The 20,062-nt window shown below is 31.6% G+C and overlaps 1 protein-coding gene and 1 non-coding gene across 2 annotated transcripts; one reads left to right on the forward strand and one right to left on the reverse strand.

Moving 5' to 3' along the window:
* Positions 1-14,816: 14,816 nt before the first annotated feature.
* On the reverse strand, positions 14,817-14,888 carry TRNAG-UCC (transfer RNA glycine (anticodon UCC)). Its single transcript has one exon. It is a non-coding gene; the product is annotated as a tRNA-Gly (tRNA).
* A 1,776-nt stretch (positions 14,889-16,664) lies between these two features.
* Positions 16,665-18,007, forward strand: LOC120072079 (expansin-like A1). Its single transcript, XM_090311325.1, has 5 exons — positions 16,665-16,779; positions 16,931-17,043; positions 17,223-17,401; positions 17,505-17,637; positions 17,756-18,007. Exons 1-5 carry the CDS (start codon positions 16,665-16,667, stop codon positions 18,005-18,007), a joined length of 792 nt encoding a protein of 263 aa, XP_090167451.1.
* The last annotated feature ends 2,055 nt before the right edge of the window (positions 18,008-20,062 follow it).

Genomic DNA, 20,062 nt, shown 5'->3' on the forward strand with positions numbered 1-20,062 from the left:
AGAATTCCGCTTGTCATTCGCTGGCACTTCCCTACTCTTACTTAAAACATAAACATGAGAAAAGGTGAGTATAAAATACTCAGTAAGTAACCCCACTACTGGGATCAGGATAGGCATCCATGTCCTCTAGATGCCTACCTCTAGTGGAACATATAAACTGCTCTAATCTACATGGGACACATAGATATGAAAAACTTATTTCTATCTTACTATAGTTAAGCATGCCCATAATCTCTAGTAAGTCCTGTAGAACCCACAATCTCTGGTGAATCCGAAGGAAACACAATCTCTTACATACGCATGGTTATGCATACACCTTTTTCATATACACATAACCCACTTAATGTGTACCCTCTTTTGTACACATGGTTACGTATACACCTTTTTTGTATACACATAACCCATTGAATGTGTACCTCTTTCGTATACACATAACCCACTGAATGTGTACCTCGTTTGTACACATGGTTATGTATACACCTCTTTCGTATACACATAACTCACTGAGTATGTACCTCTTTCGTACACCCTATATCCTCTCTATAAATGTAAGGATGCTTACCTCTTTCGTACATAGTTATGTATACACCTCTTTTGTATACACATAGCCCACTGAGTATGTACCTCTTTCATACACCCTAGTACCCTCTAGGTATGTATCACTTTCATACACACCAGCCCTAGTACATCTCTTTCATGTACTAGCGCCCTTGGATGTGCATCACTTTCATGTAGTCACATAGTTTGGAAATGAAAAGATATTGCATCTAACCTCATATTATATATAACGTTCACATAATCATGAATTCTCTAAAATCTCCTGATCAAGGTCTTGATCATGCTAATTAACCTCAACATATGGAATTAATCTAGTATTAATAGATCCACTCTAGTACATCACTTTCATGCACTAACTCATGTAAATAATCAAACATTTGAAATTTCATAATACATCATATAGCTTACACACTTTCATAATAAATCACATAAATAAGCACATCAACAAAATGCTCCAACTTTTACCTAACTTTAAGACATTCCCGTAGTAGTGTCGCTTAACTCATAATTTAGGGTCATGCTCAATCGTCTTTTTAATATATCTCATAAAATTCTAAATCATGCTCGTACATTAACATGCTTCAGACATATTATCACATGCTCATATATCTTTTCTAAATAGTCCATTAAATTTCATAACAGTCAAAATTATCCTGGTAACTAGTTAACAATCCCCAACATAAATCATAAATTTATCGGCACAAAGGCGGATCCAATAGTAATATTACTTACCTCAACTTGATAAAAAAACTCAAAACAAAATCTCCCTAGAACTTCTTTAGCACACTTGAATCAACTTAAAGTTGTGGCTTGGTTCAAGACAAATTCCAATACTCGATTTAATTAGCCAATTTGATCATGAATTAAATCCAAAATCAATAACTTAATTTTCCCACTATTACTTTCAATCCAAAAGAATAACCATCCAACAACTTATAAAACTTAACGATCTTCATCAATTTTTGCAAAACAAAATGGTATCTAGCTTGATGGTCAATGCCTCAAAACTTCCAAACCTTGAATCTAAGTTTCAAATCAAAGAGAGGTTACTAATTTAACCCAAAATCAAAGGGGTGAACTTCATCTCCCAAATTATAAGGAAAAATAAGTATTACCTAAGGTTTTCCTCAAAATTCCGGAAAAGATCGGGACAATGGCGGCCGCGGCGCATTGACTTGTGGCTATCATAGATAGGTAGCGTGTGTTACTATCGGACGGCATAAATTGTTTAGGCTAGCGGTTGGTAGTGAGGGTCTTGCATGAGGAGGGTTTGCGAGGGTGGGAGAGAAGGGGAATTTCTAGTTTACAGATTTTATTCAGCAGCGATTACGAACAAATAAAATATTCAAACAACAATCCAACCGTTCAAAATGAAATTCTATATGTCTCGAACAGGCTGACCAAATTTGAGTACGATCAATTTTGTGGAAGTTGTAGCTGAAAAACCGAATTGCTTTGTCCACCAATTTTTGACCTCTTTTCACTCTCATTTAATTTCCGAAAAATCTTAATTTTTTTTTTCCAAATTTTGAAAAGATAAATAAAATATTTTATCACAATATCTCCAAAATCTCCAAAGATTCTATTAAATTTAGAAATCAATTCACTTTTCAAATTATCTTAATTTAGGCTTCAAAAACCAAAATTAAAGAGCATAAGATCCATCAATTTGATACAAATTAAATCATTCCAAATATTTAAATCAATTCAAAACTACATAAAATTAATTAACTCTTTTATTTTTTTTATTTATTTATTTTTAATTTGGCCCTAAAATCCAAAATCAAAGGGAAGCAAAATTCAATATTTTCAAGATAATCAATTCGAATATCTAATCAATTAAATTCAATTTAACCAATAAAAGTTTTTCAATCATTTCAATTTAACCCAAATTATCTAAATAAAAGGAAATTTTAAACTCAATAATTTTAGATAATTAACTTAAATTTTTCTAAAATTCGGGATGTTACAGGTTCACTAATTTTTTTTGGCTTTTCTATTCTTTCAATTCGGAAGATGTTCGACGTTGTTGATCTTCTGAATTTTTGGATTTGGTTTTGGAGGTAATAGATAGGAGTGTTTGTGAGTTAGATTTGATTGGATTTGATGATGTGTTGATGCATAATATTAGTTCGTAATATTGCCATGTGATTGACAACCAAATACTATCTTATTACCTTCTATTTTTTCTCAACTATTTCATACTTTTGATAGTCAACTAATTCTATTGTGATTGATATATGTTTATTTTTTGTTATTGAAAAAAATAGGAAGGCCAAGGAAGAAGAAAAAAACATAAAAAGGACCATGAAAATTTGAGAAAGGTGAAACACCAACAAAAAGATAAAAGAAAACAAACAAAAAGAACAATGGAGTAATTAGCATATTATAACATGGGTAAATTGCCTATTGATTTACGTCTGCTTTATTTCATGTAATAACTAAATACTGTTTCTTACACTTGTTTAGTAAAACTAATAAATTATCAACATACTTTAACAGGACATTCCACCTTATGAGTATAATGTGCATTATTATTCAAAATTTGAAATGATAGAAAAATTGCTTAAATCACTCACACCAAAACAAGAACAAAAGTTCAGAAGTGGACCATTTTGGGTTCTTTTTAGACTATGGGATAAATAAGTTTCAAGGCTAGTTACTTGTTCATCTATTAGGAAGACTATCTGAAAAAGATAGCAACGATGAACGACTGGTATTTCATTTAGAAGGATATAAAGTTTGATTTTCCTTGAAAGTCTTTTCTTTGATAACTGGTTTTAGATGTCATCCATTTCTAAAGTCCATAAAATTAAGTAACCGGGAGGATAGAACACATTTGTTGAGAGATAATGTCTTCAACAACTTTGATGTCATTAATAGCAACAATGTAGTTCCTTCTTTAGCAATACATAAATATGACGATGACTCAATGGTTAAGCTTGCCAAATTGTATATCTTAGAACGTTTTCTTAACTGTAAGCAAAACCATAATAAGGTGGAATAGAAGAATATAGAGATGAGATGATGACATTTTAAACACCAGATTGCACCTTGACAGCAGAATTCTTTAGAAGGGCTGCTCAAACCAAAAGTACAAATTGCACCTTACAAGGATTTCCTCAAATCTTATTATGTTGGGCCTATGAAATAATCCCAAAACTTTATGGGCAAGATGTTGGGATTGTAATACAAGTGAATGAAGAGTGCCCAAGAATGCTAAGATGGAGATCGACAAAGAAGCCTAATTGGAACCGTCTCCAAGAGTGCATCTTCAAAGCGAGTAATGTAAGTTTATCAACCATTGTGATTTCATTGTTATCTACTTTAATTTACTCTTTGCTTCATTCATTTTTGTTCATTTTATAAAATTTAAAGTTGTCCCTTTGAATCCATCTAAAGATGAATTACATTCAAACTATTTCCAATATTTTGCAAACGAGCCACTAGAAATAATTGAGAAGAGATAAAAATATAAGAGGTCAATCTGCTTGGATGATGAAAAAGAAGTTTAGAATAAACAAGAGGTTCAAAGCTTGGGTGTAGATGGTTCTACTAAAGGGGACATCGGAAAAATAAAAGAGAACTTGGAATCTTTGAAGGAGGAAACTATTGAGATTTTGAAAAATACAGCTACATTGTTTGAATTGTTCAACTCCATGAATAAAAAATTAGCTACAAAAAATATGGAGAAGCAATCTCAAGACTCCATCCATCCTAATAGACTTCCGACAACAAGCTTTCAAAGAATTGAAGATGAGATGAATATCCAATGATTGAAAAACAAAGAGGTAAAATATTTATTATATTTGCTTACCAATATAATATGATGTACATTAACTTATTGATAATGATTACTTTTCTTTGCTTACTGAATAGAAAGAAGAAAAGGATGGGGAAAATGAAGGACAACAGGAAGAAGATAAAAGTGAAGAGATACAAGAAGACCAACAAGATAAAGAAGATGAAGGAGAATAAATAGAACGAGAAAAAGATGAAGAGCAACAACTAGAAGTGCCAAAAAATGATGGAAAAAACAACAAGAACGGGAAGAGTTGGAAGATCTTTTCGTATCAATTGATGAAATAGTCATCATCAACTAGATGATTGCATTAGTTAGTTTCTAATTTTCATCTAATTGATATTTGATTTCTATCTTATTGCATTTTGATTTCCATACAATTACATCTCTATTTTTGGTAGATAGTTAGCAGTTTTTTTATATCTGATTTCCATCGGATTTTCGTCTGATTACCTTCTGAAAATCCATCTGATTGTTAATACTAAGAATCTCAATTTTCTGATTTTTTATATAATAGCTTGTCAAAGATATTAAAGAAGAAGAAAAAAAGAAGAAGAACCAAAACAAAAGAAGAGAGAGATATAAGAACAAAGAAAAAGAATGACAAAGGGAAAAAACAGGTAACAACATTCTTTCCATACTAAGTGGTCATCTGATACACTTTGATTAATACACTTGGAAATGTTTGTTTTGATAATAGGTTGAAGAAGATAAATCCAAAAAATAAAATGAAGATAAAAGGACAAAGAAAAAACATGACAAAGAAAAGAAATCGATTTACATTATTCTCTTCATTACAACCATTTTTTGATTACCATGGGATTGTTATTTGATTGCTCTTGGATTTTCATGTAATTGCTTTTCAATTACCTTCTTGTTACTATCTTATATTTGTTTCTAATTCATTCTCTATTTGTTTTAGGTTGTTTAGAATAGAACGCAGATAAGAAAGTCTTCACAAGACAAGCTTGAAGTGGAATATGAACAATCAAGAAGAAAATTAAAACCCACACCCAAGGCTGTTGATTTGGAAATGGCGAAAAAACACAAATTTCCAAAGAAGATATGAAATACAAGCACTGTTATTGTTCCACCTTCTTTTGATTTGAACATTTCACAACCAAAATGGAAACAAATATTTTTTTGTAATTTTTGTAGACGTTGGTGCTGATGTGGACTTTCTAGACTAGTTTTCTGTCAGTTTTTTGTTGATAATTTTTTCAACAATATTTTGTCACATAATGTTAGACAGATAAAATATTTTGTTGATAATGACTTTGATATTAGCACATATGTTGATAGTGAAACAGATGTATACGTTATTTGGGAATGAAAAGTTCTTAATTATCTAAATTGTATGTATTACATATATAGCAATGTTATTCATTGTCAGATAGTGATATTGCTATTAAATTGTTTTTTAATTACTATCTGATTAACTTTTAATGAAATATATTCAAGCGTAATATCACTTTGTGGATTATGAATTTAAAGATTGGAAAACAGGTTTAGAGATGGAGATTTCTATGAAAGAAAATTTGCTATAAAGAAACGAAAAAACGTTTTGATTGTCATGTGATTGCGTTCTTATTGTATTATGATAGTTATCTAATTGTATTCTGATTGTGTTTTGATTGCATTTTATTTTTGATAATTCTTCTCTATTCCAAATTATAATAGTTCTTTGTCATATTGCGATCTGATTACCTTTTAATATTAATGTATTCAAGAGTACTTGACTTGCATACATATAAATTTAATATGGTGCAGAGAATTTGAGTTTCACTCAAAGGATAATAGCAACATCATTCATATACTAAAAAAAGATGCAAAATAAATCCTTTAATATACTAAAAAACCACTAAAACAATATAATATTGTATTGAACCTATTAAAAAAAATAGACTTTTCTTACTCAAATCAGAAAAAATAAACTTAAATGAAAACAAATTATAAAGCTATCTTTGATGGCCACAATATGATCATTCAAATAGGTTGATTTTTACATGCTCTTTTATTGTGATCACTATGCTTACATCGGGTACACTTCTTGCACTCTCCTAATTCACCAATTGAAGGGATCCTTTGCTTTTGGGGTCTTCATGCTGAATATTTAATAATCAGAGGCAATATAGTGTCATTCACTACTACAATATTCCATTTATTATGGTTACCGACAGGGCGAACAACACAATTATAAGTTGATGCCAATGTGCTAGTAAAATAATACTTTGTGACAAAAGAAAAAGGATTTAATTCAAGAGCACTAATAACAATAAGAGCATGACTACATGGTATTTCTTCCAAATCCAAAACATGACAAGTGCAACTATTACAATTCAACTTTACCAAAAAGGTTTTACCTACATTAAGTATTTGATATTCATAATCACCAATAGGATTAACCTAAAAAAATTATAAAATCAAAATAAGTAATATAAGCATGGTATATACATGAAAATAACTCCTAAACTAATTCATAAAGTTTAATATAATCAATATAATATGGCAATTAGGTAACAATCTAACAACAATCAATATAAGATAATGTTGCAGTAATCAAACAGAAATCAAATAGCAATTACATACAGTGAAACTCTGTGATTCATCAGCTAGATTTTTCATCACTCCTTCAGCCCAACTAGTCAAAATACTCTTCAAAGATGATCTAATTTACTTCAATCATAAAACCATTGTTGAAGTAACTCTCGGATTGCATCAAGTAGTGAAGCGAATGGTAAATTTCTATCATTTTTCAACACTGAATTCAAACTCTTAAAGTTATTAGTTGCCATCATTTGGTATCTTCTTTGCTTAGAGTAGACATGAGTCCATCTCTCAAACCCAACATTCCTAAGATATTCTCTAATAAATGGGCATATTGACTACATCCATCTCATATACTGAAGGAACCAGTTAAGGTCCTAGAGCGGAAAGGGAATCATACCCAAATTCCAAATTTTACAAGTTTAAAAGTTTTACAGAAAAGTACAGAATATAATGCATTCGAAAAAATAAAAAATTACAGCATACTATAAACAATTGAGATACATACATGTTTAAGCTATAGAAGATAACCTTGGATATTAGTTTATTGGTTTGTGGGTTTAATGCTACTAAACGTCAAATAAAACATCTCATATATTATTAAATAAATAAAATATTTGTACAATACAATTACAAACTACAGAACCTTAATCTTGTTGATACATTTGTCACTTCTTTGGATATTTCTTCTATTACTAGCTTACTGCGAGGTTGATGGTTCTTTATATAATCTTCCTCCAGGAAGGTTGTATTTGTCGATACAAACACTTTATCTTCTTGAGGATCATAAAAGAGACCACCTTTAGTTTCTTTTGGGTAGCCTACAAATAGGCATACTTTTGAACGGTGTTCCAACTTTTTAGGATTTTGCACCAACACATATGCTGAACAACCCCAAATTCTGAAGTGATATAAATTTTCTTTACGTCCTCTCCAGAGCTCGTAAGGTTTTTCATAAACAATTTTCGAGGGAACCATGTTCAAAATATATACCGCAGTCTCAACTGTGTGTCCCCAAAAAGAATTTGGTAACTGAGTTTAACTCATCATGGAACGAACCATGTCCAACAAGGTTCTGTTTCTCCTCTCTGTCACACTATTCTGCTGAGATGTGCCAAGGGCTATGAGTTGAGACTGAATTCCATGTTCTATCAAATAGTTTTGGAATTCTATGTCCATATACTCACCACCTCGATCCGATCAAAACGTTTTAATCTTTTTACCTAATTGATTTTCAACTTCAGCCTTATACTCTTTAAACTTTTCAAAAGTTTCAGACTTTTGGTGCATTAGGTAAACATGCCCATACCTGGAATAATCATCTATAAAACTGATGAAATATTCATACCCTCCTCTAGCTCTAACATTTAGAGACCCACAAATGTCTAAGTGAATCAGCTCTAAGGTTTCTTTGGCTTTAAGACCTTTTCCAAAAAAAGATCCTTTTGTCATTTTACCCTCGAGACAGAACTCACGTGGTGGTAATGAACAGTCTTCCAACTTGTTTAAAAGACCGTTCTTAATCAAATCTCTCAATCCTGTTGAGATTTATGTGACCCAGTCTCAAGTGCCAAAGATAGTCATTTGGAGAAATCTTCCTCTTCTTATGAGCCCCGACAGTTTTAAACATCTCTATGTTCAGCATAGCTTTGACCTTAGTTGGTTTAGTTTTAAACATCTCTATGTTCAGCATAGCTTTGACCTCAATTGGTTTTAACATGTACAAGTTATTTGCTAATTTTGCAGAGCAAATTTGTTTATTTTCCCATTTTGATGAACATTTCACCATTTTTTAAATAAACTTTATAATTTTGTTCTAGCAAACAAGAGACGGATATTAGATTCCTTTTCATAGAAGGAATATAATATACATTTTTCAAATAAATATACTTATCTCTTATAAATAACTTCATATCTCCCACCGCTTTGGCTAAAACAATCTCCCCGGTCCCTACCTTAAAGATTGTTTCACCTTCTATCAACTGTCTATAGGAACTTGTTTCCTGTGAGATAGTACATACATGATTAACAACACTTGAATCAATTATCTAGATTTTATCGTTTTCCACTAAACATGCTTTAATAACAAGTAAATCATATTTATCTTGTTGTTCCAATTCAGCATTCTCATCTACACAATTCATAATTTTAGATGACTTGGGAGATAGAGGACAATCCTCTGTTAAAACTCTGTTGGTGTAATCAACCGCTAGTAATTTGTTTGTTGATTTAATTTTACCGTTAATAATGTCGGAAGTGAGTATTATAGAACTCGACATGCTGATAAAATTCAAATAAATTCTAATTAGCAAATTGTAACTAAATCCAAAATCAAATTTTTACCAAAAAGTAACAATGTACCCATAACCATTATGTGCTACCGAGGGGCAGTCAGATACTCATTCACTAAAACAAACAATTTTGACCTACACTATCCCCGGAATACTCTTATTCCTGTTGTCTCTGGAAGAACTCTTATTCCTATAGTCATTTGGTTATACTTTTCGGCCAAGATCTTTACTAACAACATAGTAATTCTTGTAAGTGTGACCCGCCATTTTTGGATCTTATAGAACGGTTGAACTTGCCTAAAAAATAGAAGACAACATAGAAGACGAAACTATAAGACCCTATTCATTTTACTGAAGCATGTGTTGTTCCGAATCCTATGTTACAACTCTTCGAGGGGATAGCCGTCGCTAAACGACTAGCAAAGAGCCGCCTAAAACAAACCAGCAGGCGCAACATAGGAATCTCACGGTTCAGACTAATGGAGGAGACCGTAGGATATATTGACACATATTCTTCACCCATTTACTATGAACTACTTCCTCCATTTTTTACTCATACAAAACATCTCCGAATGGAGGTCACTCCTAGGGTGACACGAAGCGTCATATGAATCTCACGGTGTAAACTATGTGGAAACGTGGTAGTTGAAATCTATTTATCGTATAATAGACTTATATTTGAACAACTTCTTCTTATTCACTGAAATCTAGATTTAAGCTAAAAAATAGTTTTCGAAGGCAGGTCACTCCCAGGGTGACACGAAGTACCGCTTAAATCTGGATTGTGAACTCTTAGAGACGTGAGAGCTAAAAATAACGTATCATATATGTTATAAATCTCCCACTGAAGTTTTCTAATAACTCTATCATATAAAAGTTATTAAACTGCCACTGAAGCGTTCTATTTGGGTATATTTATACTTAGGTTCTTTTTGGCTAATAAAACAACCCTAAGTCTATGTGGTTTATCCAAGTATAACTCTTATAATTGGATTTTAACCTATGATGTCTAGGTGATAAATCATTTTATTACCTCACATCACTCATGTATGCTCATAAAACCGGTTACCAATGCTCAATTATTCGGCCATAATCCCCAGGTAGGAGGTGTTCCGTAATCCGTCAACTTAAGTACCCCCAACCTTAGACGGGATTATATACCGGTTGAGTTTGTAACCTAGGTTTTATAAGTTTTAACAATTAAAACAGGTGGTCAATCTACATAAGCACGCAGCTGTCATTTATGGATTTTAAATGTCTAACCCAATTTTATAACAACTTATAAAACTTTAGACATGCTATTCATCCATAACATACATGAGGCATTCAAATTTAATATAACATTTATATTAACTACAAGAAACCCTAACATGTATACTATATATTATAACAATTATAACATACTTTCAATGCATGTTACATGCTTCCTATGGTGGGATTTTAAATCTAAATGGCATACTATATGCACAAACAAGATTTATTTAATTATAACATATGTCAAATGCATAAATAATTAAACACGGATGGATATGGTTTTAGTTTTGACAAAAACAAGCAAACAGAAGCTAAACTATTACAAAACAGCTTCCGACCGCTCCCGAACCGCTCAAATCACTCCAAAATGAACTCAAGTAGCTTGAACCAGACCCGAACCGTCTGAACCGGAAAAGCTAAGAACCATTCGAAGCTTAACCGGACCAGACCATAAGAGAACCGGTCGAACCGACATCCTTTGCACATGTTAAACATCTCACCAAGTCTCATCGTTTAGCAATGACGACCATCGTCTTGCATTTTGCCTGATCGTTTAGTAAATGCTTGATCGTTTAGCAAAGCTACACAATCGTGTAGTATTTTCCTTCTATCGTATAGTGTCATCCTCTAGTGCCGAAGGAAGCTACACGATCGCTTAGTGTCACACACTATCGCGTAGGTCCATTGTCTAACGCATGAAGCCAATCGTTTAGGCGCACAAAAAGGCAAACGATCATTTAATGCCATCGCATAGCATTCAATGCATCGCCCACCTACCGCACAAAGGTATGTGATCGCATAGTGCTATCACATAGCAACTTGACGCATCGCTGAGCTGCCGCATAGAGGTAAATGATTGTGTAGTGCTATCGCATAGCCACTCGACGCATCGCTTAGCTCCCAATCAAAGATAAACGATCGTAGTAAGCGATCTCTCAGGGCTATCGTATAGCTCTTCATCACATCACTTACTTCTATCGTATAGAACCAAACGATCACTTAACACCATCGTCTAGCACTTCATGTTATTGTTTAATATCCTTTGTAGCTAAACGATCGCTTAGCTTTAGGACAAGTGGGAGATTGTTGAGACCAGTGTCATAAATCTCTCTTTTGTTCTCATAGTTTGTAAACATTGTATAAACAAATTATTATTAATAAAATATTTGTTATTTTATGAGCGTACACTCAATACAATAAACTAAGATCCTAGATTATTTTATATAATTTAAACAAGTATGTAGAGACATGCAGATGGATCTTGTTTAAATAATAACTTAAATGGTATGTAGTAGATGGATAAGACTAGGTACCTTATCCTGGTTATACTAGGGATACGGTCCGCTTCGTAGATGTTACAAGTGTTGTAAAGTGCTATAAATGATCTGATCCTGATCATTCATGCAGAGACATATGAGTGGAGTATCCTATACAAAGAGTTTGTATCAAAGCAGACCATGAAATGATTAGTCTTATTATATAACTTCGTTAATACTAAAGAATTACATTTCACCAGGATGAGGTGACATAACCTAAATCTTGAGTGAGTATTGAATTCCTGCGTATGAAGGTAGTCCTCAGATTGCCAACTCAATATGCCTACTATTTTGGGGATTCGTTTGATTGAGGAGCTGGGAATACAGCTATACAAGATGAAACTTACTCTTTCCCTGATGTCTGGGTAAGTAGATAAATTTCTCTCTTAAGGGTTGATTTCGGGGCTTGAACAATGCGAGCACACTCTCTCCTGACCCGAGAGGGATTTAGCCATAGATGGACTATGACTTATTGTTCATTAGAGGAATCAGTGATACTTAAGGAGTTTGATGTACTATAGGGGTAAAACAATAATTTTTGCCCAACTGTACTTACGAGTATTTTTGAAAGGTCATCGCACTGTTGGCTGGTTATATCCAATGGACACAGAAATATATATGTACTGCGAAAGGTGCAGATGTCAGTTTTTAGTGGAATGACTAGCAGTTAATGGATGTTGGGTAATTTAATTAAAAAGTTTTATTAATTATCCTTAATTAATTATCCTTAATTAATTATCCAAGTACCATTGGAGCTTCAATCTATAAGTTCATAAAGTCCCCTATGTAGCTCATCAGGGATTAAATTGAGAATTAATTTTGGATTAATTTGAAGTGTTCAAATTAATTGAGGGAAATTACTTATATATGATGAATTATTTAAATTAATTATATGTGATAAAATTGTTTAAATTAATTATATGTGATAAAATTGTTTAAATTAATTATATGTGATAAAATTGTTTAAATTAATTATATGTGATATAATTAATATAATGTACTAGATACATTATAATATAAAGGATTTTTAGAGGATTTGAATATGATTCAAATACTAATTATATGAATGAGATTCATATAATTAAATTTAATATAAATATGATTTATGTTAAATACCATAAATAGTTGAGAGAAATTAAATATTTGAATATGATTCGAATATTAATTATATGGATAAGATCCGTATAATTGAATTTGATATAAATATGTTTTATATTAAATATCGTGTAATGTTGAGAGAAAATATAAACTATAGGTTATACTGTATTTGATACAATATAATAACTATAGGTTATATGTTATATTTGATATAACATATAGTTATATATATTATATATATAATAAGTTTGTTATTATATTTATATATATTTATAAATTATTTAATTAGTTTTTGAATTAATAATTCCTTCCCTATTTTTCCCCTTCTTCATCTGATGGGTTTGGGGGTTACGTGGGTTGCTCTCACAATCGGTTTTTTCTCTCTTCCAAGAAAATTACAAAGAAGGAAAAATTCTCATTTTCTTCTTCTTCCTCTCATCTTCTTTCCCTCTTCCAAAAGTTTGTGCATAGCTCACCACTCCTGCATATTCTCATTCCCAAGAGAATAAAGAGGGTTCTCAAGTGGTGGTGTCTTGATGTGGAGATCAGATCTAGATCGAAATATTCATGATCGTGGATCGAGGGATTTACACGAAGAATGTATTCTTCAAGGGTAAGTAATTCTTCTTCTCTAATTCTTTCCCTCAAAAGCATGTTGTAATTTATATTTGATAATGATATTATTTTGCTGTAATTTAACGTTCTATAAAAAATTAAAATTGGGAACAGTCCCTACTTCCGCTGTGAAACCTTCAATGGTTTCCCTTTATTTGTAACCTACATAGCATTGTCAATCATCCCATTGATCATTATGTAAAACGATGGTTGGAAGTTTAACCATAACTACAACATGCTGCCAAAATATACAAAATGAATAATATATAACTCATTTTCATAATCTGATTGCCTTACATGGAAATCAAACGGAAATCAGATAACAAACACAAACCACGTATTATCAAATAACAATCAAATAAAAATCATTAATTACTAAGTACTAAATAGAATCAGATGTCAATCAGATAAAAAACACAAACTACGTATTATCAAATAGAAATCAAATGGCAATCTAAGAGTAAGAAACAATATGATTCTTCTCTATTTGTGAAAAAATCACAAATAAAGAAGGCAGAAACTGGAAAATTTGAAAACAAACCCTCCAAAAACTAAGAAATTCTTCTCTATTCCAAATTTATTAAGAGATTTGATATTGAGAATAAGAGAGTAGAGATCGATAATGAGAAATTCAAAAACAAACCCTCCACAAATTTCAATAATATCATGTTGTTTTTTGAAAAAACCCATCCATAAAATTAAAATCCCAAGTTTGTTTTTGAAAAAAAAAATATCCACAAATCGACAGAGAAGTTATAAATCAAAACCTAACAATTTTGAAATTAAAACATAATCGAAATTTGAGAAATTCGAAAACAAACCTCACGTATTCGAATCAAAACATAATCAGAAACAATTGAGCACAATTTTTAGGGTTGGTTGTTGTAACAACCATCCACAAATTCGAATTTCTCAGCTTTGATTTCAAAAAAATCCACAAATCGATTGAGAAAGTAGAAATCAAAACCTAAGAAACTCGAAAACAAGGTAGAAAGTTGAATGCAAAATCGAAATCGACTAAGGAATTGACTGCAATTCTTACAACTGGTTGCAGAAACTTTGATGCTAAAGGAGAAAGGAAAATGTGGAAGGAGACAATTCACACAATGAACATTAGGGAAATATATCTTGTGAGAGTAATTTTGGAATAAAGAAAAATTTTCTACAACAAATAAAATCTAAATCTTTTTGTTATATATGTTTCCCATATTTGAAATTTTTTAAAAAAGGATGATATGGATACCAAGATACATGTTAAAGAAGCTACTCGATGCAATTTTCCCAAAAAAAAAAAGTCCAAAATAAGACCTCGAAGGAGAAAAATGATCGTTAATATGCGTTTGCCGGGAGTCGAACCCGGGTCTATTGCTTGGAAGGCAATTATCCTAACCGTTGGACTACAAACGCCACATGCTGCCTATTAGAAACGATTTAATTATACTCTTTCTTCATTTTTCTTACATTATTATTATGATTATTATTATTATTATTATTATTATTTACTGATATGAATTGAAATTAACTTTAAAATCATTAAACTTAAGATTTATTCAAATTAAAGAAACTAAAGTAGAATGAAACTCAAAGTGATAAATACATTACTATTTTAACCTAAATATTACTTACTAAGTCATATTTATTTATTAAGGACATTGATTTGGTAGTAATTTATGCTTAAATTATACTCAACGATAATTTTTATGTATTACCTTACTTGAGGGTAAAGATATATTCAAAACCTTGATGTTCCTATAAATTATATAGAATCATCCTAAGCATTTAAATTTTCTTTATTATTATTATTTTACAACAAATCATGAAGATCTTGTACCTTAAAAGATGATTTAATCAGCTATATACTTTTTTTTTTTTTTAAGTTACATTATATAGGAGGAAGATTTGAACCTCCAATTTTTTGGTCGAGATTTTACACTTTATACAAATAAAACTTCTAAATATCTAAAATATTTAAATGGGTTGGGTTGAGGGTATTTTTGGACCAATCCGAAAATTTAGATTGGTTGAGTTGGCAACCCAAAAGACCCAAAATAAAATCTTCAATCCAACTCAACCCAACCATTAAATTCATATTAGGTTGTCGGGTTAAAACTTTTTTTTTTCAGGATTAATTTATGTAAATTTATCTACAACACATAATTAAATAACTAAAATCTCATACAATTCAAAGGTTAAAAACAAAATTTAAACAAATGAAAATATTATAAAAATTTTAAAATATATATATTAAAAATACATAAATTCATTAACTCAAAATAATAAACTTTATATATATATATATATATATATATATATATATGAACTTTAGACATATATATATATAACTTAACAAAGTTGATATTTAATGAAATTAGTTGATCGCTAATTAGATATAGTAGGATAATTATTTAGTATTCTAACCCTTTAAAAGGGTTTTTTTTTGAAGAATTTGACAAATTTGGATATAATACCTGAATAATTAATAGTTTGGTAGGATCTTCAAAACCATTGTGCATGTTCATGAATTTTTAAAAACCCATACACCAATATTACTATAATATGCTAACCCATGGATTGCTCTTTATATATACAATGGGCATGAACAATAGAAAGAAAAGAAAGCTTTTCCATTTAAATAATTGTATATAATATAGTATTAGATCATTTTGATTTGTATATATCTTTATATTCATTATTATTCTATACCTTGTTTCCAAATACCAATAGACCCACAAGTTAATCTATTATAGGTTAATATATAAATTTAAACCTTTTCATTCTATTTTTCAACACTTCACATGGATTCAAATATTAATTTAATTGATTCATGAATCCCAACATGATCAAAGAGAAATAATCTTACAATAATTTATAGCTTGGATAGCATGGTTATCCTAGATTCAAGAATTTAATTTATTACATCATTTTATTCAAATGCAAACCATTAACTTTTGTCTATTTTTCTAAGGCCATGCATTAAAGTCAACAATTCAAATAATTCCAACTACAAATAACATCAATTGATCAAATACAATTTGCCTTCTTGGAAGTAACATTGTTGATAATTATTCAAATTCAAACATTTATTTTTTTTTAACAAAAAAATCTATGAAGCAACTATATATACCTCATCTTCCTTCATTCTTTTACATAAATCATATAGATATCAATATATATCTTCATAAAATGGTTTGGTTTCTTAGTTTATTATTCTTCTTTCTTGTTTCTTCAGTTAGTGCTTGTGATCGTTGTATTTATCAATCTAAGGCTACTCATTATTACGACGATAGACCTACCTCATGTAAAGATTTAAGTTTCACTTTGAATATTTGTTTTGCATTATTTAATTAAAAATTTGAATAAATTTATAGAAAGATACATCTTTTTAAGAATAGAAAGTTGGTAAAAAGAAAATTGAAATTGATTGGAGAAGTGGTATGATGATATAATAGATGGAGGGACATGTGGATATGGAAACTTGGAGTTTGATATCTCCAAAGGATACTATACAGCTGCTGGGCCATCCCTTTATAAAAAAGGAGTTGGATGTGGTGCATGCTATCAGGTATATATATATATATATATATATATATTTATATTACTTCTTCTTCTTCGTTTTCTCTCCATTTTCTCCTTCTATGCTCCATTAGTTTAAAAATTCTAATTAATACAATTTAATCTTTTACATTGTTTAACTTTAACGGTTGTAACTATTAATGAAAATATCATAATATAAATATGTAGGTAAGATGTAAGAACAACAGATTGTGCAACACAATGGGGACTAAAGTAGTTGTGACAGATCAAAATTATGAAAACAAAACAGAATTCTTTATGGGTAGAAAAGCTTTCTCTAGCATGGCTTTAAAGGGCAAAGCTGAAGAACTTTTGAAAATGGATATTCTGGATATCGAATACAAGAGGTAGATATATCTCATGTATAACTTTTGCACTTTTTATTTGTTGAGCCTAAGTTAGTTCAAAATTAGTCAACTAATCTTTTTTTTTTTTTTTTCCTTTTGGCAGGATACCATGTGAATACAAGAACAAAAATTTGATGGTGCAAATTGTAGAATGGAGCAACAAACCATACTATTTGGCTATCAAATTCTTATATCAAGGTGGCCAAACTGATATACATGCAGTTAATATAGCTCAGGTCACTTTGAAACTGTACAACCTTCCTCAATAACTAATTGTAATGATTCACCAATAATCGATTTTTTTAATTAAAATACTAAATATTGTTGTTATTTGTGCATTGAATTATTTAATAGGTTCGTTTTCCAAAATGGAGCCCTATGAAAAAGCATCAAGGTGCTATTTGGGATAGCAATGACGTACCAAGAGGAGCATTACAAATATCAATGATGATAACTTCAGGATATAATAAGAGATGGATTTATGCAAATTATGTTATTCCTGCTTCTTGGAGAAATGGAGAAATTTATGACACTGGAATTCAAATCAAAGATATTGCTGCTGAATATTGTCCACCTTACAAATGTGGAGACGAGCCATGGAAGTGAAGGAACTTCACCAAATTTATGTGTATTTCTTTCGTATTTGTATACCAGTGTCTCTTAAGAATTCAATAGAATTCTACTATTAAAACAATAATGAAATGTTAAAGAATTCAATAGAATTCGGTTTATATCATAAATAATGAAATATTTGGGATGTTTTGAATTATGGTTTCCTTTCATTGAAATGAATAATCTATGGAAAAAAACTCATTTGACAGCGTTAGAGCAAAGTATTATAAGAGAATAAGGAAATAATAAAAACAATTAATCCAAACTTAACGAATTCACATTATTTTTCTAAGACTATTTTGTTTCTTTTATGGTTTCAAGATTATCTTAAACAATTGTCTCGCATTTCAACCACAAGACTCAACGATCGCTATGGTATGTTACTTGCATAGAAAAGGAAAAAGAATTGGACAAAGAAATTCTTTGTGTTTTTTTGTGTATATATATAACTGATAAAAAAAATTACATATTTATAGACTTTGTTGAAAGTTAGTGCAAGCTTAATTTGCAAGTAATGAATTAGAATTTCCCTTTGAATTAACGTTAGTAGCTTTTATTTAGGATAGTCAAGTTGAAATATGATAAAAAATTTAAGTTTAGTGGTGTAAGTTAATGTGTAACTCATAGTAATTGTGTTAATTGTTTATTTTTTGTTTTTACCTATAAATACTTGTAATGTTTTTTTTTAGAATATGTGATATTATTATACAATAACAACGGGGATCCCATAGCCCGAGATCAAGGCATCAAAGCATCAAAGCACAAGCAAAGATAGGGTAACAAACCCAAAAACAAAGCCTACAAGATAAGATCAGAACAATACCAACACAAAAGAAACAAACTCGCAGACCACTAGAGAGAGTCATAGAGAGAAAAAAAAAACAAAGAACAACGGGAAGTACAACAAGAAAAACATCTGAAATACACTATAAAAGATCAAAAAGATCAACCCGCCAGGAAGAAGCACGGCCACGAACCGTAGAGACCATAAGGTGAACCAAAGCTGACACCGACCTCGGTCTACTTCCATGCAGTCGTCGATTGCGTTCTTGCCAGATGTAGTATATGGAAGCACACCAAAAAACACAGAATAACTTTCTACGCACCCCTTTACCCGACCCCACTCGACACAACCAACTCAACTCCACATCCCAACTCGCCACCCGATGCGACGAGCTTAATTGATGCAACACACCAGACCACATCTCTCTCCCAAACACACACTCAAAGAATAAATGATCTCGCAACTCCACACCTCCCCCACACAGAAAGCACCCCCCTCTGACAACACACTCAACTCCTCAACCAATCCCATGTACCCAACCTGTCCCTTACAGCTAACCAAGCACAAAAGGAGTGATGCGGAATACCACCCTCCACCCACAAAAAAAAAATCCAAGACACCCTAGGACGATGAGGACGCAAACACTCCCACGCATTAACGATAGAAAACCGACCACTCACATCCGGTACCCACACCCAATAATCCTCCCCCCTCACCCTCGGCCCCATGCCTGAATAAGACCCCAAATCTCAATAAGCTCCCAAGACACTGTAGGCCAACTCCAACCTTCCTCACCAACCATGAAATCCGAAAAAACCGTGCCTCCAAACTACTCCCTGCAACATAAACCACCATAGACCCATAAGAATCCAAAATTGCACCCCCCCGACAGCCAAGGATCCCACCAAATAAAACAAGACCGACCATCGCCAACCATCAAACAAACCAAATACTTGAATCTATCTCTATTTCGCAATATAGCCCTCAAGTACTAAGACCTCCCAACCTCACTCCGAACAGCCCACAGAGACCGCCCATGCAAAACATAAGCTTCCACCCACGCCACCCATAATGAACCTGATTTAATTAAGAAAACCCAGAGCAGCTTTATAATAGCAGCCTGGTTCCAAGATACCACATGCTTCACACCCAACCCCCTCGCCCAATGACAAGCACACCTCATCCCACGTCACCCGTGCTCCTCCCCTACCCACTGTACTACCCTTCCATAAATAACTACGTAACAAACAATCAACCTCATGAGT

Source organism: Benincasa hispida, chromosome 2 (assembly GCF_027475165.1).
Source record: "Benincasa hispida cultivar pf3 chromosome 2, pf3_genome.v1.1, whole genome shotgun sequence".
Taxonomy (NCBI): Eukaryota; Viridiplantae; Streptophyta; class Magnoliopsida; order Cucurbitales; family Cucurbitaceae; genus Benincasa; species Benincasa hispida.